Source organism: Pteropus vampyrus, unplaced genomic scaffold, assembly GCF_000151845.1.
Source record: "Pteropus vampyrus isolate Shadow unplaced genomic scaffold, Pvam_2.0 Scaffold4, whole genome shotgun sequence".
Lineage (NCBI taxonomy): Eukaryota > Metazoa > Chordata > Mammalia > Chiroptera > Pteropodidae > Pteropus > Pteropus vampyrus.
The window spans coordinates 3,949,803-3,973,018 of record NW_011888785.1 but is presented as its reverse complement, the minus strand read 5'-3'; the positions used below and the strand labels follow the sequence as shown (position 1 = coordinate 3,973,018).

General features: G+C 34.4%; 1 protein-coding gene across 1 annotated transcript in view; it reads left to right on the top strand.

The window, feature by feature from the left end:
• Nucleotides 1-23,216, top strand: part of BZW2 (basic leucine zipper and W2 domains 2) — a 60,475-nt gene that overhangs the window by 24,051 nt on the left and 13,208 nt on the right. Inside the window, exons 3-7 of the mRNA XM_011362849.2 lie at nt 6,441-6,617; nt 9,930-10,033; nt 12,753-12,818; nt 16,832-16,967; nt 20,279-20,388. Coding sequence (XP_011361151.1) covers nt 6,441-6,617; nt 9,930-10,033; nt 12,753-12,818; nt 16,832-16,967; nt 20,279-20,388 — 593 coding nt within the window. The remainder of the gene's footprint in view (nt 1-6,440; nt 6,618-9,929; nt 10,034-12,752; nt 12,819-16,831; nt 16,968-20,278; nt 20,389-23,216) is intronic.

Genomic DNA, 23,216 nt, shown 5'->3' with positions numbered 1-23,216 from the left:
TAAAAATATGAAAGTAACAAAATGGTTATTTTGTGCAGTATTTCTGTTTTGTGCTTCTCTTATTTTTATTTATTTTTAATCCCCTTTCATCCCCATAAGCTGTCTAAATACAAGGATAGCATGAGCTGCTGCCCTCTATTTAGTCTTCTTGCAAAGTGCATCCCCACTGAAGTCTGGAATCTAGACAAGACTCTACGACCAGCATGCATTCATTGTCTTATCTTTCAAAGCAGTCATGGGGAAAAAATAACTATAAAAAAAATCATCATTGATGATTTGAAAAGCACTTAATCAGAAAGGAACAATATAGTTCAGAAACCTAATTACTGTTAAGGCGTGGTTGGGCCTAGTAATGTGATAATATTTAGTATATGCCCAACCGTGAGGTGCAAAAAGGTTTGCCGTCACCTGCCTGCTGAGGGAATGTGTTAATCTCAGACTTGGATCTCCAGCACTAGCAGCTTTATTAATAGTGTGACGCTGATTCACGGTAACTGAGCTCCAAAGCCAAGAGTGGGCCCAAGATGTGTTGCACAACAGCAGACGTGATTTGACAAGTAAAGTGGCCTTACAGTCAGCTTTCAGTTTTGAACCGGAAAGGTCTTCTCTAATTCTGAGATGGTTTGCCTCTGATTCATTTGGTGAGCAAGTTTATGCCTGTGTTTTATTGCTGTTAGACCATTCAGAAAAAGCTACCCAAAAATCTATTATATATCATTGGTCAGTTGATCTGGATTTCAGTAACTCAGGCCTGTCGGAGATTTGAGCAGCACTTGATCCATTTTGTGCTTGACAGCTGTCTGGAAAAAAAAAAAATGGAGTCAATCTCATTTTCTGCTCTTAGTCATAGTGGATTGCCTCCTGATGATTTGTGGTGCTTTGGCTTTTCTTTTGCTATTATGATGGAGTTGGGTTAGATAAATGGTTGGCATTTTTGTAAAGCTGAGGAGAAAAAATGAGGATATTTCAAGGTCATCTGTCTTCCATTTGAAAATGTTTCCTAGCAAAGCAAATGTTCTTCCATGCACAAGTTAGTACAAAAATGTATTTTATATTGCTTAACATTAAAATTTAACATTATGGTAGAACATATCATGCAGAACTCTATTCAGACTGTCTTTATCTTTATGAAATATGAACATCTTATTTATGATATCTCCTTCAAAGGAAATATGTTTTCTAGTGTGGCTTGTGGGAATCTAAAGAGATGAAAAATTGTCCCCTGATCCATTGTTATACTTAGCTAAATGAAATATTTAATAACTGAAATGACTTCCTATGTAGGAAAATTAGATTAAAATTAGTGAAAATAAGAGGAAAAAAAAAAATGCAGGCATTCAGAGTGACTGCTGACTCAGAATTCTCCCTGAGACTTTAGATCTGTGCTAGCAGTTTTAAATCACTCTTAGATTTACAGTAACTGGTGTTAGCAGCTAATCAAGTAAAGCTTTAAATGTTTAAATATATATGTAATATGTGTGTGTGTATCGTTAGAAAAACCAGGGTAGTTCTTATTCACTTACTATACTTCAGTGACCATCAGAAGGGAATGTAGGTTATGTTATTTGTCACTTAATTAACAGATCAGAAAAATGCTGTATTAACCAATTACCGTAGTTCCTAGAGAGAGCCATGTGTTTAGATAACTTACAGGAATATTCCAGTGTCAAAAATAGGCTCATTTCTCTCTGTTAGTATAAGGGCTGTTACGACTAACTCTTCAGTGTCACACTTGTGATTCTCCAACACTGTAAATTTGAGACCCTAACTATATACATCCCACTGCAAGGGAGGTTTGGCCTGCCAAATGGAACTCAAGGAAGGAATGGCATATTTTCCTTAGGATTCTGTTGGTATTTCTTCTAGACTGTCCTCAAATGAAATACAAAATTATATATACGATTGTTTCAGATGGAAAAGAACCTTTGGGCGAAATGTTGTCTTGTTTCCCCAGACTTCCATCAATGTCCTTGACATTTTCTTGTACAGGGATTTTGTATTCCTCTGGATGGACACTTATCTTAGCAGGTAGGAATTTTGTTTTTCAGCCTGTAAAAGAATTATTAATCCCATCATGCCTCAGTGATCATTTGCATCTTTAAGATTTCCAAGCCGTAAGTGGTCCTTTTGACCTCATACTTTATTGCTCACTGTTAAGATACCTGGCCACGGTATGCTATCTTCTTCCTTTCACTTTTCCTCTTCCTTAACAAATCTTTTGGGAAAGTATAACTGGAGGACGAAGGCCTTTTTACAAACAGAAGTTTTTCAGTTGACTCTTAGAGTCTGGGTTTTACCTCATTTACCAACTGTTATGTTCCAGTGCTTTGAATTTATAATTTTCAAATCATCCAAGTCTATCCTGCCATCTGAGTCAACATCCAAGCATATTGCAGTGCCATTAGGGATTGCCTGAATCGATTTTGGAAGCTGGTCACAAGACTTTATAAACGGTTTGTGGTCTTTACTTCTCATGTTCTCATATTCCAGGAAAAGGGAACTTTTTCTCCATGGAGAAGGAGAATCACCCTTCAGCTAGGCCCTGAGTGGGGGATATGGTTTCCTTTCCTTGCCAGTGGTTTCCTCCTGCCCAGAGTCAGTTACCCACTCCTCCAGCTCCTCATAATCTATTCCTCTAGAGTTTCCATTCTACTCCTCTCCTTCTACACAACAAGACTCTAATTATATTTTTTTCTGCAGTCAACATTTGCATGTTCTTGGCTGCATAATGTTTTGCTTATGACATCAAAAGGACTTTTATCTCTAGTTCATGATGAATAGTGTTCAAGTTAATTTACAGCTGTCTTTACAGTATCTTATGCTGCGTGATTCTGACTGTTACTGGAATGTCAGTCCCTCTGGTTCTGATGCTGTGGTGTTAACTCATTACAACACATCTCTTCCATGAAAACACTGTATGTAGTTCATCTATAGAAACCAGACAGGTATTGTCTGGCTTTTAAGTGTAGGTTTTAATTGTATCAAAGTCATGCACGCTCTCGTTGTTTAAATAGTCAAACAGTTCTGCAAGACATGTTTTAACAACAAGTCTGCCTTCCAGAGGAACTCTTTCTGTAATTTAACTGCTTCTTTTAACTTTTACATTCATGTATCCAAATAGCATTCTTACAGTGCTATTTCTGTTGTAGGTATTATATGTGTACTTCCTACCGGGGAAGTTGAGGATTTGGCTTTTACCGTCCCCACCACCTGCAAAGCTCTCCTCCTCTATCCTTTCATTATACTACAGTTTTAGCTAGACCATTGTTTAGAGCTTACATTATTGTGACTTTGTATGTGCTATTCATAGCTGAACTGTTATTTGATTACTTGTCTTTTTCTGAACATCATTTTATCTTTAGATTTAAGAAGTTTAACAGGTTTTTTTTGCTTTGTTTTCTGCCTTAAAACTAGTCGGCCCTAACTTCCCCCTTCATTATCTAAATCTCTTAATACAAACACTAGGAATCTAACAATATAATATTGAAGGAATTCTTATATCACATTGTATTATCATATTGAAAAACATTCTCCCAGTCGGTTTGCTGTTCAGGCCACCTGTACAGCTGTCAACTTGAAATGCTTAAATTGTTTTTTTACCATTATCCTGGAGAGGTGCCCTTCTCTTGTATTTTTTTGCTTTTTCCTGGGATCTCATGACTTAATAAAATCATGAGATCACATTATTCTGTCATTCTGATGGAGTGTCTGCTTCAGTAGCTTTAAAAAAGTAGATGAGAAACATAATTTTCGAGACCTTGAATATCTCAAAATATGTTTATTCTGCCCTTACGCTTGATTAATAGCTTGATTAATTGGAATTCTAGTTTGAAAATAGTTTTCCCTCTGAATTTTGAAGAACTTTCTTCTGATTTATGGTATTGCTGTTGAGGAATTCAATATCATTATGTTTCTTGATACTTAATATGTGATTTCTTCTTTTGCCTCTGAAACTACAGGTAGTTGCTTTCTTCCCAGTATTCTGATAATCTCAATAATGGATGCACCTTGTTGTGGATTCACTTTCAATCCTTGTGCTTGGTACCCAGACAGCCCTTTATTGGGAAACATTGCATCTTTTAATTCTATAAAACCTTCTTAAAATGTTTAAGTAATTTCCTTTCTTTTTTCTTTTTTTCAACTATCTTTTTATTATACTGATTATTTGGTCATTTGACCGATCTGCCTTTTTTGTTATCTTTTTGCTCCTATTTTCTATGTCAATTCTTCTATTGACTTTTTTCAACTTTTTCTATTGTATTTTTCCTTTCCAAGAACACTTTTCTATTCATAAAATGTTTTTTATAGCATTCTTTTCTTCTCCTTTCCTCCCCCTCCTTATTTTATACAGTTGTAGTATTCACTTATCTCTCTAAAGATATTTATGATAGGAATTTTTTAAAGTTTTTGGTTCATGCTTTACCCCTCTCTCCCCACATTTAGTTTCATTCTCATAAAAAGGGAAAAAAAGGTGAAGTCCTTTGAATTTATTTAGATCCTTTACCTTTAATTTAGTCATTTTTAAAAAATGCTTCATCTGTCCTCTAGTTTGTCATCTTTACTTATTTTCAACAGTATATGATCCTTAACTTTCTTCAAGATCAGGCTCCAAACTGGCCTTCATCGAGAGGTCTCTCTAGAGTCCACTGAAAATAGAAAGCTACATAATGTCTATTTTCCTGAATCCTCTGAAGCCCTTTCAGGAGATCTACAAAATCAGAACTATTTTCAAAATAATGCTAAGGTATTATTTGCCCCTTTCACACATTCTCTCATGAGTTTACAGTAAAGTTTTTGAGAGGCTAGAGGATGTGTAATATCACAGCAGACTGCATGCAGCACATCGGGGAATCCATCTATTAAGCCAGGCATTAGAGAGATTTGCAAAACTGCAAAACAAAAACAGAAACAAAATGTAAAACAGCACCTCACTTCTCACTCATTTTTTTCATTTAATAAATATTTTTAAATTTCCTTTTTTACTTTCTATAAAGTATGTATCCATAGATATAACTAACTTCTTTGGAATCCTCAGTACCTTTTAAAGGTGTCAAGGGTTGAGAACATCTGCTCTGAAGCTATATGTATATGCACATATAGAGCATGATAGATATTAAATATATAAGTACCCTAGAATAATTTATCTCACAAAAAGAGGTGTCCCTCCAAGGAATAACAGGTGTTGGTGATGATGTAGAGAAAAGGGAACCCTTGTGCACTGTTGATAGAAATGTAAATTGGTGCAGCTACTATGGAAAACAGTATGGAGGTTCCTCAAAAAATTACAAATAGAACTACCACATGATCTAGCAATTCCATTTCTCAGTATTTATCCTAAGAAAACAAAAACACTAACACTAAAAGATATATGCACCCTTATGTTTATTGCAACATTATTTACTATAGCTAAGATATGGATGCAACCTAAGTGTTCATCTATAGATGAATGTATAAAGAAGATGTACGTATATGCGGTGGAATATTACCTGGCCATAAAAAGAAAGAAATCCTGCCATTTGTGACAACATGGATGAACTTTGAAGGCATTATGTTAAGTGATATGTCAGACAGAGAAAGGCAAATACTAGATGTTCTCACTTATATATGGAATCTTAAAAAAACTCACAGATGCAGAGAAAAGATTGGTGAATGCTAGAGGCAGCAAGTAGGAGATGGGCAAAATGGGGGAAAGTAGTCAAAAGGTACAGACTTCCAGTTATTAAACAAATAAGTCTAGGGATATAATTCACAGCATGATGACTGTAGTTAATAATGCTGTATTGTGTATGTTTGAAAGTTACTAAGAGAGTAGATCTTAAAAGTTCTCATCCCAAGGAAAAAATTGTAACTATATGTGTGATAGATGTTAAATAGACTAATTGTGGTGATGATTTTACAATATATACATATATCAAATCATTATGTTGTACACCTGAAACTAATATAATGTTATATGTCAATTATATCTCAATGAAAAAATAAAAAAGAGATGTCCTTTATTTCTCCCTCCCAATTTTTATTATATTTTTTATATATTCTCTTTTATTTTTAGGTGATTCTCCTTGGATCATATTTTTTCTATCTTAAATAAAACAAAAATTTAAGTTTTGAGTGTTATACTCTATATTTTTTCCCTAATGTTTAGAGTTAGTGGATTACATTGGCCTATCCTATAACTGACACAAATGATCAGTCATCAGTTTTTTTTAATGTATTACAGTTAGCATGTTTTTGTGGCCCCTTTAAACAAATAAATTATTTGCTTGAATGAATATTTAAATAAGGGGTTTCAGAACATGGAAATCTAGTAGAAAAACTTAATTGTCCTACTTTTAAATAATTACACTATCAAATATAGAACAGTGAACAAAGGAAACTATGGTTGCATTTGGGAATATGATTTGTAAATAAAGGAATAATTTTATAATTTTTTACTTTAGATGAAAAAGAGAAATTCGAACCTACAGTCTTCAGGGATACACTTGTCCAGGGGCTTAATGAAGCTGGTGATGACCTTGAAGCTGTAGCCAAGTTTCTGGACTCTACAGGATCAAGATTAGATTATCGTCGCTATGCAGACACACTCTTCGATATCCTGGTGGCTGGCAGTATGCTTGGTAAGCCATGCATTGTAGCATCTTCTTGTAGAATGTTTACTTTTAATTCTATTGAAATATTTTCTCATGAGGTAGAATCTTTATAAGTTTACATTTATGAGAGTTGATAAAAAATACCGTGGAAGTCTCTACAGTTGTTACCTAAATTACAATTTGGAATGGTATTAATGTGTATGTGAAATAATTATTAATTAAGAGAGGCATAGAATTGAGCATTTTTGTTGACATTACAACACAATTGGCTACTTTGCTTTAGCTAGAAGCCAACTTTCCCATGTGTCCCTAAATGTTTCCAGAGCATTTAACATAGGAGGGGTAATTTCTACAGTAGAATATAACTTTGTATATGTCATCTAGATCCCTTCAGTATTTTTAATTAACCCCCAAATGTCATGGCAACTTTTCTTTTGAACTCCACCCTTTTTTGGGTACAGCGAAATGTCACTGTGTCCACACATTTAAAAATAATTACCACTGTTTCATTAAATGTCATTTCACCCATAAATAATAAAATGTCTAAGAAATATAGTTTAGATCCAGTTTAAAATTTTTTTTTGTAATTGTGAGTCTATAGCTGAAAGGATTAAAGATAGAAGGTTAGAAATTATTAAAGATAGGTAAAAAGCAAATTAAAAACTTTTGTAGAGTAGAGGCATCAGGGAGGAAGTCTTCAGTATACTATTTAAGTGATATAGTACGTCGATCTAAATGTTTTTTAGTTATCATAACCACCCATTTTTTCAAGTTATTCTTAGAACTTAGTTTTTATAATCCCTGTTATAACCATAAATCACTAGAAGTGGTCGAATCCCCTAGGCCAGTGATTTTTTAACTTCCTAGGAGACATTTGCAAATGTGCGGAAGTGTTTTTGTTGCTACATAGACTTAGAGGTAGAGGCCAGGTATGACGCCTACTTTGCTTTGCAAAGGACTTTCAATACAATGAAATTTGCCCCTCCCAGTGTGCTATTAGTGCCTTTCATTGAGAACACTGCTTAAGCCAATCTATTTTAAGACAAGTGTGTACATTTCTTCATTATTGAAGTAGAACCACCCTTTAATTCCTACCTCTGTACACCAAAATAAATATAAGAGCAAAACTTGGTACTCTCAATTTTGTCCTTTTTTGGGTGGGGGTGGGATCTTTGTCAATAGGTAAGTAATAAATATTTTTTATTTAAAAGTTTTAAATTAATAGTGAAATTAAACATTTTTTGATATGATTATTGGCCTTTTGTATCTCATTAATTATGATATACTTCTATTGATGCACTGGTAAATTCCATGCAAGAATAGTCTTTCGTGAATTTTGGTTCTTGCTAAAGTCACATGTGACTTAATTGGTCAATTATATGGGCCTTTTTAGTTCGTAGTGCCCTCCTGGCAGTACCGTTGACCCTTCTGTCATTCTTGAAATGTTTTCCTGTTTTCTCTTTCATGAGACCATTTAGACTTCCTCCAACATCTGGATGTCACTTCTTATATGACTCCTGGGTTTTCATACTTACTCCCCCCACATATGTAGTAAATTACCTGAACAGTTTGCATTGATTATCTGAAGGCTTCATTTATCATCTGTGAAATGGTGATCAGTAAATTTATACCTGCAGCAAAGATTTCACTCCTTCACTCCACATCCACACATCCAAGAAGAGGGTAGGACAAAATGTTTGGTACAGCTATGAGCACAGGCAGTGCAACCCCAGATGTTTATTAGGTCAGATCTATGATGTAATGAATGAAGCCAGTCAGGTACATTCTTTTTATATAAATACTTTGTTTATTTACCAACTATGTGAGATTTTTTTACTTTACACCAACAAAAAAAAATTTGTTCTCGAAACAAAGTTATCTTGGTTTTTCAGTTGTACCCTTCAAAGAGTAGATCCATGAAACATTGTACTATTCTTTTACTTCTACTTTGAGAAAAACAGTCTCACCCAAAATTTTAGAAAGGCAAGTAATGTTTGGTTCCAAAATCAGAGAAAAAAAATTTTTTAATGTAGCAATGTTAATATGTAACAAATGTTTTGTTTTGTAAAAGAATGTAATTTTGAAAACTTCTTAAGAGAAAGACTATAGTTTCAAAATCAGACTTTTGAGTTCCGTAACTTCTATCAGATAGGAATTGTTAGCCCAGAGTTTTTAGAACAGTATCGTCTTAATAAAATTTTGTTCCAGGTTGTTGAATTTATTACAAAGAGCTAATTAAGTATTATGCATAAATTAATTGAATGAAAATAGGCTACTGAAGGAGCTGACATTTATAAAAGCTAATTTGCTTATAAAACTATATGCTGGAGTCTGGAAAAGGTTGGCTATGTGTAGATCTTTTCATGAAAGATTTGAATCACAAGTTAAATCGAGGTAGTTATACACTTAAATAAAGTGGTTGGTACAAATATATACTCTATAAATATATGTTGAGTATATGAAAGATATTAATCTAACTTGGCTCACTCAAACTTTCCATCCTAATTACAATGAAGTATAATCAGAAAACAAATACCTGCTGTTCTGATTCTATTCTTCTAATCAACCAATGTTTTAATGGCCATCATTAAAACTTACAGGAGAGCCTTTGAATGTGGAAAGTTGAATCATAGAAAAATGGCATTATTTTGTTTTAGTTTATCCCATGATACTATATAGGCCATGGGGAAAAAAAAAAAAAGATGAAAAAATAAACTACACTCTTTCCTAGCCAATGTAGCTGCTAAGTGACCAAATACAAATGGCAAGGGGTCAGAGTGTATGTATACAGTCCAAGCTTGCATGGATAACTTGGTTAATCGAGGAGGGAACACTTAATACCTACTCCAGTAGAGACCAACAAAATCTATAAGAGCTAGGTCCGATCAATCCCAGTGTTGGTGAACTAGAGTCCGACAAAACATTATCATGCCTGAAAAGTGAACCATGTCCTGATGTCTGATGTAGGAAATATCAGGAGCTGAACTGAGAATGATTGAACTAAGTTTACTGAATAAATGTTATTGTTTAATTTCCATGTTAAGAATATATTTTGGAAAGAACTAGACTCACAGTGACAAGATCTAGTGAAGGCAAGGATATAGAACAACAATCTCATACACTATGGTGGGAGCATAAAATGGAACAACCAATTTGCATTATATTAGAAACATGAATACATAACAGCATATCTATGCCTACATGTGCACATCATTGTATAAAATTTTATGTGACACTTAGATTTTATATCTGCTTTTATTTTTTTTTTTCTTGATATGCAGGAATCGAGCTCTTCTCATTTCAGTGTTGTCCTAACTGTAATTACCTTTCTCTTTTCAGCCCCTGGAGGGACACGCATAGATGATGGTGACAAGACCAAGATGACCAACCACTGTGTGTTTTCAGCAAATGAAGATCATGAAACCATCCGAAACTATGCTCAGGTAGAGCCTGTCATTGAGAGATTATGTTAGAAGGGAAGCATCTGAACAGGATTTAGGGATACAGTAGGTTCAGAAATTCTATGGGTCACTTCATAAATAGGAATGATAAGTAGCTCTTAAACATATAAAAAGATACTCGATTGCATTCAGAATAAAACAATGAACATTAAAACACAAAGGTAGAGGTTTGTTTGTTCGTTTGTTTGTTTTTGCCTCTCACCTATAAGGAACATGAGGAATCAGATAACTCACATAATTTCTGGTGGGTGTATAAATTGTTCCAACCTTTAGGGAGAGCAATTTTGCACTGTCTTTCAAAACTAAAATTACACAAAAATTACACATTCCCTTTGACCTTGTGATTCCACTTCTAGGACTTCATCCTGCAGATAAGTATACAGTGTTAGTTATAATGTCACTTATAATAATCGCAAGGGATAAAAAAAAAAAAAATTTAAAAGTCAATCAGTAAAGTATTAAGTAAAGTTTGATAATTCATATTAATAGACTATCATTAACTGTTAAAAAAAAGGCAAGAAATATGTGATGTAGAAAATCTATAAAGGATTCAGATTTAGATTAAATAAAAAACTGCAAATCAGTAAGAAAAGAACAGGACACAGGTGAGGAAAAGACACAGGCATTTCAAAGAGGAGGAAGCACAATTCCCCCACAAAACAGATGAAGACGTGTTCCAACTCATTAGTAATGAAAGAAATTTCAAATAAAATCATGAAATATCCTTTTGCATTCATAAGATGGGTAAAAATTAAGAAGTCTTTAGGCCCTAGAGAAGGTCAGGAAGTGGCGAGAATGTAATTAACTTGTAAAGCTGATCATATATATAACATGACTAGCCAGTTTAGGACTGGTTGTTCCTATTCTGATTCTATCATGAATGCTTCTTAAAAGTCAGTTGTTATTCCCAACTGAACTTTGAGGGCAAGTCTGAGGTCAACAAGTCAAGTTATACACATTTTAGTATATTCATGAAAAAGGCAATAGGACTTACTGGCAATTAAGTGGTTGAATTTCAGAAGCTAGAAACTGTCTTTGCATTGGTCGTTAAAAAGAGTAAGGTATGCTAAGCCAACTAACTTAGGATATGTGGCCATTTATGATTTAAACTTCAAAATATTATTCTAATTATGTGATAGTTTAGAAAAAATATTTCTTTCCTCTTTTATATATAAGAAATATGTAACAACAGATAAAACAAAGGAAATCTTTAAAAATGGACTGAAAGATTAAGCACTCGAAATTGAGTGGGCAGGTTCTTACCTGTCCTATAAATCTTTGCTTCCTCTCTGTATGTAAATGGCCACAAACCCCTTGAGCAGTTGTGTGCTGGAGCAAATATACTGGATTCAAAAGCTAGACTTGTAGTTCCCACTCACCTTGTGGTATATTAGATGAGAACAGTTCATTAAGGATCAGAATTTCTGAGTTCTGTTCCTGCTCTGATACTTACTAGCAGTTCCGGGATCTGCCAAATAATGATTTTAATGCCTGCCTTACCTTACCTTCCTCGTAAAATTTTTGTTAGGATTAAGTTAACACAAGTACAAGGTGTATTGTTTGCTATTTGAATTCTACTGGGAAAGAAAGATAAGAAGACCAGGAAGAAAAAAATTAGTACTCATTAATTTCATGCCTGGGTTATTATTCTTTCCCCATAAGGGACAATGCTATAATTTTTACTCTTAGACTCTATCTTGATTATATTAAGAAATAAACACTGGAAGTTTTACATTAGATCTAATTTAGATTAGATCATGTAGATATCAGAAAAAGGAATTAAATTCAGAAATCCTTTCCACAGTTATTAAAATAATCAACATTTATGAAATCCCTGTTTAAGTATGTATATCATATTAGTCTGTTTGGGCTGCTGTAACAAAATACCACAGATTGAGTAGCTCAGATAGCAGAATTTTATTTCTCACGGTTCAGGAGGCTGGGAAGTCCAAGATCAAGGTACCAGCTGATTTGCTTTCTGGTGAGGGCTTTCTTCCTATAAGGTTCTTCTTATAAGGCCATCAGTTCTGTCAGACGTGAGCCGCACCTTTATGACCTTGTTTAATGCCTCCTAAAGTCCCCACCTCCAAATGCACAATAAGGGGTTAGAGCTTCAATCTGTGAACTAGGGAGAACACAAACACTCAGTCCATAACAAGCATTCCACTTGAAAACCAGTCCAGAATTCTACGGATGTGATTGTAAACCCTACTTGAGAGTTCTAACTGGGTTGTGGGAACCAGTAATCCTTCATTGCCGTTAAGTTATATCAAGTTTTGCTCACCTGCCAAAAACATTATTGTGTCTACATAGAGTATAATCTCACCTGAACTCTGATCTCCTCTCCATCAAGTCCATTCTATGTATTATATCTCCAGCTCCTTTCATTTCAGTTATTTTCAATCTCTGCATTTTACAGTTTTTAAATTATATTTATTTTCATCAGTTACTTTTGGCTTTTAACCTGTTATATTCTTGAATGAATTATTTTATTCTGTGTAACATTTTGATGCCATTTTTCCCCCTACGTCATGATAATTCCTTTGAAATGATTATAGTTCTCATATCATAGTATGAGCATGTTTAACTACAAATTTTTTTATTGTAGATCCATGTTGTTGCTTGGCTGAGTTTCTACACCTCTTTCTATTGCCTTCTTTAATTGTTTACATAATATTTAATGATTTTCTTTTATGCTTAGGTCTTCAATAAACTCATCAGGAGATACAAGTATTTGGAAAAGGCATTTGAGGACGAAATGAAAAAGGTAAAAATTCATATGTAACGCCTTATCTGTTTAAAGTGATGAAGTAGGGGTGACAAAAATTTTGCATATACATCAATCATCCATAAGTACCATGGACATAGTAAGTTTTTAATAAATGTTTGTTGAGTAAATAATGATTAGCCTATACTTTTTTCATTCCTATTTAATATAAGAGCATGCTTTGGTCAATAGGAATAATTTTATAAAATATCTCTGAACTTTCAGAGCTTAAAATAAAAAGTGGAGATTCCAAATATGTAAGAAAAATAAATATATCAAGAGAAGGATCAAGATAAAGTGATTTAATTAGTTGAAGCACATGGAAAAGCATTGTATAACAGCTAACACTAAGTAAAATTCTTTAATGTTAGATAATACAGTTTAGCAAAGTGGATAAAGGCACATCTTTGGAATAATGTATAGGTGTATATCTCAGTGTTTTTTCTCATCTGTAAAATAGCTAAAATAAGATTACATACTTCGTGGCTGTTGTGGGAATAAATGATATAATATATAAGGTGCTTAACATAGTAACCGACCTCTTTTAGTGAAATAAACAGTAGCTTTTATTAAAGACCTCTTTTCAGTAATTGCAACATGGTCTCTCCTCTAATTTATAGTTGCTCTCTGTTTATATGTAGCACTCACTACATTAACTTATTACAAATTTGTATGATTCTTTGTCATTGTTTCCAGTTTTAGATATCTGCCTAAGTTATAACCCCAGGAAATAAAGCAACTATAACATCTACTTTGCTATTTACTTACTTGCTTCCCCCTGTTCAAAGTGGTTCGTATAAAAAATTTTTTAAATTAAAAAAAGTAACATTTTTTTAAAAATTCACATTCTTCGTGACCCAACTTTCTATTTCTAAAATATCCTTCAGCAAGGATACATAAAACTATATGTAGAAAGGTATTCATCACAGTATTGAGAAATTACCTAAATGTGCACTGGTGGGAGACTGCTTAATTAAATTGTGGTCCATTCATACAGTGGAATACTATGCAGTCTTTTAAAGAATGAGGCATAGCCACATGAATTAATTAGGGAAAATGTCCATGATAAATTGTTAAATGAAAGAGCAAGGTGCGGAGCAACCATTTGCTAATAGTTCAACCTTAGGCAAGTTACTTAATTTTTTGTGCCTCAGTTTTCTGTAAAATGAGGATCAAGGCTGTTGTTATTAATACACATAAAGTTTTCAGAAGATTATCTGGTCTACGCAATGAGTTCTAGCTATTATCATTATATAATTCTGTAAAAACAATCTGTGTTTATACATGTAGTTATTGGTATTATATAGACATAAATGAGTGCATTTAAAAAATCTGGAAGGACACACATCAACTGTAATGTTAATTCTAAAGGAGTAAGATTAGTAGAGAGGAGGTTTTTTCACATTTTTATGTTATTCTATATTGTTAGATTTTATTATAGCATGTATTATTTTTTTAATATGAAAAAATTTTTAATGGAAAAAAATGGTGGTCAGTTCCATTATATTGTAGGTACTTAGATAATAACAAGTGCTTGATTAAATAGAGAAATGGATATGATGAAAAAAATGAGGTAAAGCTTTCAAATAAACATCTTACTGCTTCGTCTAATAACATCACTCATGTATTTTACTTCTCTTAGCTCATTTTAACCATGGCAACTTCCTTAACTATTTCATTCATGTGATGATGAATATGCTTTCAAGGATGATTTATTTTTCACAGTCTATCCATTTTTTTATTAGTTTCAAGTGTACATACAGTACATTGGTTATATATTTCTATAGTTTATGAAACAATCCCCCTGATAACTCTATCTTCCCTCTGGCTCTACACGTAGCCATTACCTTACTGCTGTCTCCATTCCCTATGTCATGCTCCCCATCCCTATGATCCTCTATCAACTACTAATTTGTACTTCTTCAACCCTTTACCACTTTCTCTCATTCTCTTCACCCCTCTCCCCTCTGGCCATTGCCTGATTGTCCTGTATATTTGTGGGTCTCTTTTTGATTCATTTGTTTTCTATTCCTTAGATTCTACATATCAGTGAAATCATAAAGTATTTATCTTTCCCTGTCCAACTTATTTCGCTCAGCATAATCACCTTTAGATCCATCCATGTCGTTGCAAATGATAGGATTTCATTTTTTTATTATTATTACTAAGTAATATTCCATTACATATGAACCACAACTTCTTTATCCAGTCGTCTGTTGATGAGCATTTAAGTTGCTTTCATATCTTGGCTATCGTAAATAGTGCTGCCACGAACATGGGGATGCATAGGTCTTTACAAATTATTGCTTTGGTTTTCTTTGAGTAAGTACTCAGAAGTGCAATTGCAGGGTCAAAAGGTAGGTCCATTTTTAAGTTTTTGCGGACCCTCCAGACTGTTTACTATAGTGGTTGCACCAATTTGCAATCCCACCAACAGTATATAAGGGTTCCCAGCATACTCATTTTTTAAGGAATGCTGTTGTGTTACGTGTGGTGTCTGATTTTAATGTTGATTAATGGAATTGAGCGATGTGAATATTAATTTTAAAAGAATGATCTAATTTTTGCAGCATTTTGTAATAATTGAATAATTTTTCATGATTGAGTATATGAATGTCTTTAAATAAATAGAATTAAAAGTTTTAATTTGAAGCCATTTTTCATTATTCACTTGAATCTTGTTCATTTTTATAGTAGGAGAGAAAGGCCAGACTGATATAAAGTATCTATGGTTTTCTTTTCTTTTTTTTTTTCTTAAGTATCTATGATTTTGTCAGTTCTTTTACTCTACCCTATTCCTGATGCTTCCTGGAGCAAAACCGTTGATGCTTTCATTTCCTCACTCCTGTTTTCTTATAGTCTTAGAAGATGACTTTATTTTAATTCATTGAGACTTGCATCAGTATAAATTGGTAGGGTAGTGGACTAGTCTGATTCCAGTTCTGCCACTTACTCATAAATATTTGAAGAGTCATGTAACCATTCTGTAATGTAAGAATCCTTTAGCTGTTGGGGATAGTAAATTAATATCACCATACCCACCACACAGAATTAACAGAATTTCATTGGCACTAACACACTTAAGCCTGTATTGATGCCAGTATCTTTTCATTAGTGCAAAGTAATAAGAAAGTCAGCAGGGCCCCAATGGTGATATTGAGCCCTGGAGATCTCAGTAACATGCCTAAAGACTGATGAAATAGAGAAAATAGCCATGGAATCTAGTCAGAGCACTAGGTGGTGGAGGGTTGAGAAAGAGGAGAGAACATTCCACATGACTCAGTACTCTTAGAATTCAGAATGAAAAGTTGCATCTAACTCCCTTTGCTTTGGCTTCCTAACTCTTCTGGGGTTGCTTTTTCAGTCTCCTCTCCAAAATTGCTCTTTCCAATTCACATCGGAGGCCTTTTCTGTGTTAGGAACATTCATTACCTAATAATCCCCCATTACCTCATCACTAGGGCTAGAGGTAAACTGGCATGATCCAAGAAACACCAACTTCGAATCTCATTATTTTAAAAAGAGCATCAGGAACTTAGAAAACCCCTATCTCACTCAACAGTCTTGTTTGAACTCAGAAAAGTATATGCTGGATGTCAAAACTTATTGACACGTTCCTGGTTTTTGTTTATTTCTTTTGCTATATAATAAACCCAAAGAAAGTAGATAGTAATATATTTCAGAAAACATGCTCTTTTTGTAATAATTAGCTTTGTCGTATACAATATCACATGTAAATTATGTATGAACCTATTCACACTATTCTAAAATATCTCTTTTTCTTCCCATGAATGTTATCTGTAGCAATATGTAAGTGAACTTGGAAGAAAATCATTTTCAGTACCATCCAGTTTATAATTGAACATCTGCATGTGTTTCCAATGACTAATAACTATGCTCTGCACATGACCTACGAGCTGGGTACCATCTATCCATGGATGTACATTCTGTTTGTTATTTGCCTACGTTAGTCCTTTGCTTTATAGACATGGTTTCTTTTGTTTGACCCACAGCTTCTCCTCTTCCTTAAAGCCTTTTCCGAAACAGAGCAGACCAAGCTGGCGATGCTGTCAGGCATCCTGCTGGGCAACGGCACCCTTCCTGCCGCCATCCTCACCAGTCTCTTCACCGACAGCTTAGTCAAAGAAGGTGATCACTCCAACATTTTCTTACCTGTCAGATGCGAAAAGTAAAGCCACAGATAGAAAAATCCAAATACCTCTTTTTATTTAGGGTCCACCCATTCCCCACATGAGAGAGAGTAAGAGAGGGTATGTGTGTGTGTGTCTTCAAACAATAAGAGAATCGGACATGTTTATTGTAGGAAATTACGAGAAAAATATGTGCACCTATACAAGGATAAATAAAGACTAATGAACTAGAATTTTCGGTGTAACACTCAATGCCTAGGTCAGACAGACACCCTGATGTTAATCTGGTCCAAACTGTTTCTCTCTTAATCCTGATGTTAATCTGGTCCAAACTGTTTCTCTCTTACATGCTACTGGCGTATTCTCTTGGGACAGGGCTTCATTGTGCAATACTCGTTTGTGCTTTGTGGGACAGTTAACCTTTTTGCCCTCAAATGCAAAATGCCAGCCTGCGTGGCCGCCTCTGTTTAGTTTGACAACCAAAAATGCCCCTACACGTCCCCAGCCCCCTCCCCCAAACTGTTGTTCATTTCCCTGGTTAGGGTCATTCTTCTAAACTGTTACCTCTCGAATCTTGTGCTCAAATGTTCATTTCGAACACATTTTCAAGACATTTATGTTCGTTTTAAAAGTCCAGATGGGTGCATCAGAGTTCTGCTTCAATTTTAAAGCAATAAGAGTTTGATAGGCATACATATAATTACTTGGTTATAGATTAGAATGAAACAAAAGTGGGCTCTTGTAGGAGGATAACGATAATGATATTCAAGTTATAATAAAACACAAAACAAAGAGTTATTTTCTGCTTAAAAATAAAAGAGCTTTTGTGAAAACATCTGTTTCTTCTTAGAACTTAAAGTTTTTCTCCTATAAACATGAAATCTCAGCCTCATTCATGCCTACAGTGAAAAGGATTATAGTTTTCTGAGAAAAAGAATTGTAAATTCAGAGTCAAGTGATGTTATTTAGAGATTATAGTTTCCAGCTTAAAATAGCTCAGATTTATGACAATTAAGACTCTGTAATTGCTAATAATGTTTTGTTAATATTATAACATTTTAAAGTAGTTTCCTGAAGAGAATTCATGATACTTCACAGGTCTTATTTATGTTATTAGCCACTTCACACTAGAAAAACAAGGTAAAATATAAACAGTAATTATTAATTACATCAGATTATTTTAGCTTTCATAACAAAATAATTGCCTTTCTGGTTGTATTAAAAACCTAAGTGAAATATAAAACTTCTTTTGAAATGTATCAAAAAATTAAATTATATGGTTAGATAGACAGACATGTGATAAAGCAAATATAGCAAAATAACAGCTGTGGAATCTAGATGTTAAATATATGAGTTTTACTTTTCAATTTGTTCAACTTTTGCATATGTTTGAAAATGTTTATAGTAAAACGTTGGGGAGATTCGGAAGAAGAAAAATATTTTTGCTATGGAAGTGACATACTGCCTGTCATTATGGTTTTTCTTTATACTCCACCATCTTTAAAAACTAAAGGATTAAATGCTTGCTTCCTAAATAGGAAAGGATTAAGATATTACACCTTTTCCCCAACCTCCTGCCCAACAAATAGCTAAGGGAGATAGATGGAGTCATCCCACTCAATAGAATCTCCAGTACAAAGAAATTCGTCAAACCTCTCCGCCGAGATCCACTTTTAATGTGAAATAATAGGTTCAAGCCTAGATTTTGACTCGTAGTTTCAAGCATACTTTCTCTTACAATACAGATTATAACATTTGTTATTTTTAATGTTATCTAATTACATAAATTAATATTAAATTTTATATTGACTTGAAGAACTAATGGTACTGTTAAATCCATGACAACAAGTGAATGAATAACATAAAATTCTTCAGCTTACAACACATTTTTATATCATAGCCAAAAATTTTATGTAGTTCCTCTGCTATTCAAATGAAGAAAAATTGAGGAAAGTTGGTGTCTGTATAAATGATATAACAGTCTGTTTGCCTGCACATTAATTGGCACACAAGACTCAAATTAGTATATAAGAATGCTTATTTCTTATGTAACATTAAATATAAAAGGGTGGACTTCAAATGTGAATGGCAATATCATTCAGGATGCAGGTATTTTCCTTCGTGTTTTCCCCATTACCATTCACAACATTAATTTCACTCCAGGAACGATGTCCCTGGTCATAAAAAGAGGTCAGCTGGTGCGGTTCTGGCACAGGCTTCCTCATTCAGGTTCAGTAGATACAGGATATATAGGATCATTTATCTCGCCTTCAGCTAATTGGCTGAAATTGGCCACAGGACCAGTTCCAGTCCGCGAGTAGTTGCCAGTGGGATGCCATGGGCAGATGAGCTTAAGCTGAGGTCACTAATCATTGTAAAAGGAGGTGGTGCCAAGACTTAGACTAATTAAAAATTACCTGGCCTGAGCAAAATAGGAATTCTCTTAGGAATGGGAATAGACTCTGCTCGGGCCACTAATAACAGGGAAGCCTTCAGTTCAGAAAAATCAGTGTTAATATTTCAACAACTCCTTAACTCTTCATTAAGTAAGTGGAACATTAATTTAGAGTTTGAAGTGTTCACAGAAGAGCTGTCTACTAGTTATCTGATTATTTATATTTGGAAAGAAATCCTTGTGTAAATATGGATATGTAATTGAGAGGTTTCCTAATTAACATAGCTATTTTAAAAAATCTCTTTAAAAAACACCCAGAAAAAAATTCAACTTGAAATAGCATTGATATTTTTATAACTAACCTCATGAATACTTTTAAATGCTTCTGTACTCATCTATAGCTTTATTTATATCTGCCACTGTTAATGTTCTTTTACTGGCATCATTTATCAGCAAGTTAGTTGACATGTTGACATTTCATCTTTATGTCTCATGATGTATTTGTTGTACCTCAGGAACTCTCTTATAGACCTGAAATATTGGTGAACCACAGGATGAAATCGAGGCAAAAACACTAGAAAATCTTGGCTTTAAATCTGGTTTTGACCAAGGTAAAAATAAATAAATTTACAATTATACTGGATTGGAATTAAGAAGTCCAACTTTGCAAACTATTGTCACCTTTTGAAAGTATTCGAAGATGAAAATTTTTTCTTTTGAGAAATGCATATCACAGTGCCTAGAGACCTATCCATTTTTCCTTTGTACCAAATCAAGTCTTCGAGTTATTTAATCTCAGGAATCCTGGTGGGAAATGTGACCTTGTGCATCATCACAAGTGCTTTTACTTATAAAAGGAACAAAACTCCCTCTCACTCTGTCTCTCTCTCTCCCTCTTTCTTTTTTCTCAACAGGCATTGCAGCCTCATTTGCTGTCAAGCTTTTTAAAGCATGGATGGCAGAAAAAGATGCCAACTCTGTTACCTCTTCTTTGAGAAAAGCCAACTTAGACAAGAGGCTGCTTGTAAGTGTCATCTGGACAAAGGGGATTGTGTGCTTCATGCTTCTGTCATGGCTTAGTCAATGCCTGCAGTATATTATGTGACTAAAATGCTTGGGTCTGTGTTGGAGTGGAGCATTGTTCCTCTTATTTCTATATTTTTGGCGGATAGAAACATTCTATTTTAATCTTTCTTGTATAAATAAATGGAATGATAGTCATATGGAATACAGAAACTTTCAAATTTGGAAGTTTGTCGACAGTGTTGACATTTACCAGAATTAACACTTTCTTTTTTAACTAGTAACTATAGACATTTGAAGTTTACATGTGGTAAAGTCACATCGATCCCACCTAATTAGATATTTGGGATATCTTGGATCATAGCTGGATGACACTTATCTCAAATACATGTTATTTTGTTAACAAAATAAAAATTTAAACAGGATTCCTTGTTTATACCAAGATTCCTTGGAAAAAATGAACTATTTAAGAAAGCAAACAAGTTCATTGTAATTAATTTGAAGTTATCACTATTATCCATTATCACAATTGCTCGATTATATTTTTTTCTCTATCTTTGTATTTTTAAAAGAAAATCAAGAAAAACATATTGTCCTCATAATTTCTATCTGCTTCTTCTAATTTCTTCCTGCTAGAAGGAACAGCTATGCAGATGACAGCGATTTCTCCAAGTGAAATTGTTTTTACAATTTCAGGACAAAGTCTAAAATTAAAAGATACCTCTGCCATCTTCTCTTTACCTAGTCTCTTATTTGGTTTTCTCTTCCAGTGTGTTCCAACATGCAATGACTTAAAATTTCTTTGTCTCTTGAAGTTTACCTTAAAATAGCCCTATTTGTGTCTCTAACAGTCTTTAGAATGTGATAAAGGAGAGAAATTAAGAATTCTAGATTCTAGCTAATTTCTGCCACTGGTAATAATTTTCATTCAACATGTACCTCTGAGTGCTTACTTTGTGCCAGGCGTAGTCCTAGAAGCTGTGGAGCGAGTAGAGAACAGGATAGAAAAGTTCTGTCCTCGTGGAAACCTACTCCCTAGTGACTTAAGTGGATCCCTTCCATAGAAGGAAAGCCATCAGAGACAAGTTAATAAGATGTTGAGCAAGGTGGAAGTTCATGTGAAGGAACATATTTTTGTCCCTGAGTCTGTAGATAGCTTATTCTTGGCTAGGCTCCTCTGAGATCTATATGCCTTTTTATTCTGGGACCCACACTGAAGGAGCAGCCCCCATCTGGGCCATTGTATCCTCTCATGGCAGAGGACAGGAACACAGGAGACTGAAGTGAACCCCTCCAGTGCGTTACAAGCTCACTTTCTGTTGGCTAAAAGAAGTCACTGAGAAGCCTGGCCTGGGGTGGGAAATTTTCTGTCCCCGTGCAGGAAGAGGCTTCTCTTAATACTCTATAAAGGAGAGAGGGGAATGATCGAGAATAAAGATACAGTCTATTACAACTTGCCACAAAAGACTGCAGTATTTCTTAAAGAATGATTCCTTAAAGATACCAATAGGCAGAGCTTGATTAACTTAATTTGATTGCTTCATAAAAAATTTTTTCTTATGTATTTCCTTTTTGATAAACACGTATCATTTAGCATTTCTTTCTAGGTTTCTATATTTACATATATTTGGGGTAAAATAAGCATAGGTTGCTGTATATAGTAGAAACACTGTAAGCTCCATGAGGACAGGGTAATCATCTATCCACAAGGACCACGCCTGCTTGAAATGTGCTGACTCAGCAAGTGAATGAGGAACTAGAGAGTCAATTCCACTGTTGAGGAGAAAACTTTTGTTTCATTAACACATACGGTAAAATTCTCTTTAGGTCTATGCTAGTACGTTTTAGGAAAATAGCATACTCTCCAAGTTTGGCAATTGTCCACTTTAATGATATAGAAGAAAAAAGAATCTATAGCCACTCAGAGAAAAGAGGAGATGTGAAACATCATTCTCCAATCACCAGAGAAGGGAACGATGGTCAGATTATTGGCCAGAAAATTTTCTAGAGCTGGGAACAGTGAAGGAATCAGACAGATCAACCCCAGCCTTCATGGGGCTTGCATTCTATTGCTGGGAAGCAGGCAATAAACCAAACAATTCAAATATGTAATATAATAAAAAGTGAAAATGCTCTGAGGAAAAAAATAAACAGGGAAGAGCTAATTTTGGTAGTAAAGACCTTGCTGATAAGGTGAATTTTACACCAAGACTTGAAGGAGGTGGGGAAGCAAGCTATATAGATATCTCCAAGAAGAGTATTCTAGGCACAGAGAACAGAATATGCGAAGGTCTTGAGGCCTAGCATGTTGGGGACTGCAGAGGAGAGTATTTGGTAAGAGCTACAATATAGGAGATGAGCTCAGGGAAGTAGCAAGGTCCCTGTCATCTAGGAACTTTGACTTTTATTCTGAGTAAGATGGGCTTTTGGCTCTGCAGAATTGTGCTTATGTGATTTAGAGTCCTAACGGGATCACTCTGGCTGTTGCATTGAGAATATAGACACAAACAAGGGCAAAAGCAGGGAGACCTTAATCTAGGGGTGAATTAGTAGAGGTCTGTACCAGGCTAGAGTTTTTCTGACATATGCAAACCATGTTCCAAACCAGTAAATGTCGTGATATGATTTAGACAAACTTCGCCTCAGTTTAGTCTGAACGATAATTCAGTGTGTTATGTAACATTCATGAGGACTTTGGATGTAGTTCATAAATAAACCATGAGTAATGTGTTTGATGATATATTGCTCTGAACATAATTTTAGATCCAATTTTGCAGTCAGTCTTTCTAAACACAATATTAAATGCCAGCGCAGAGTAATGGAATAAGT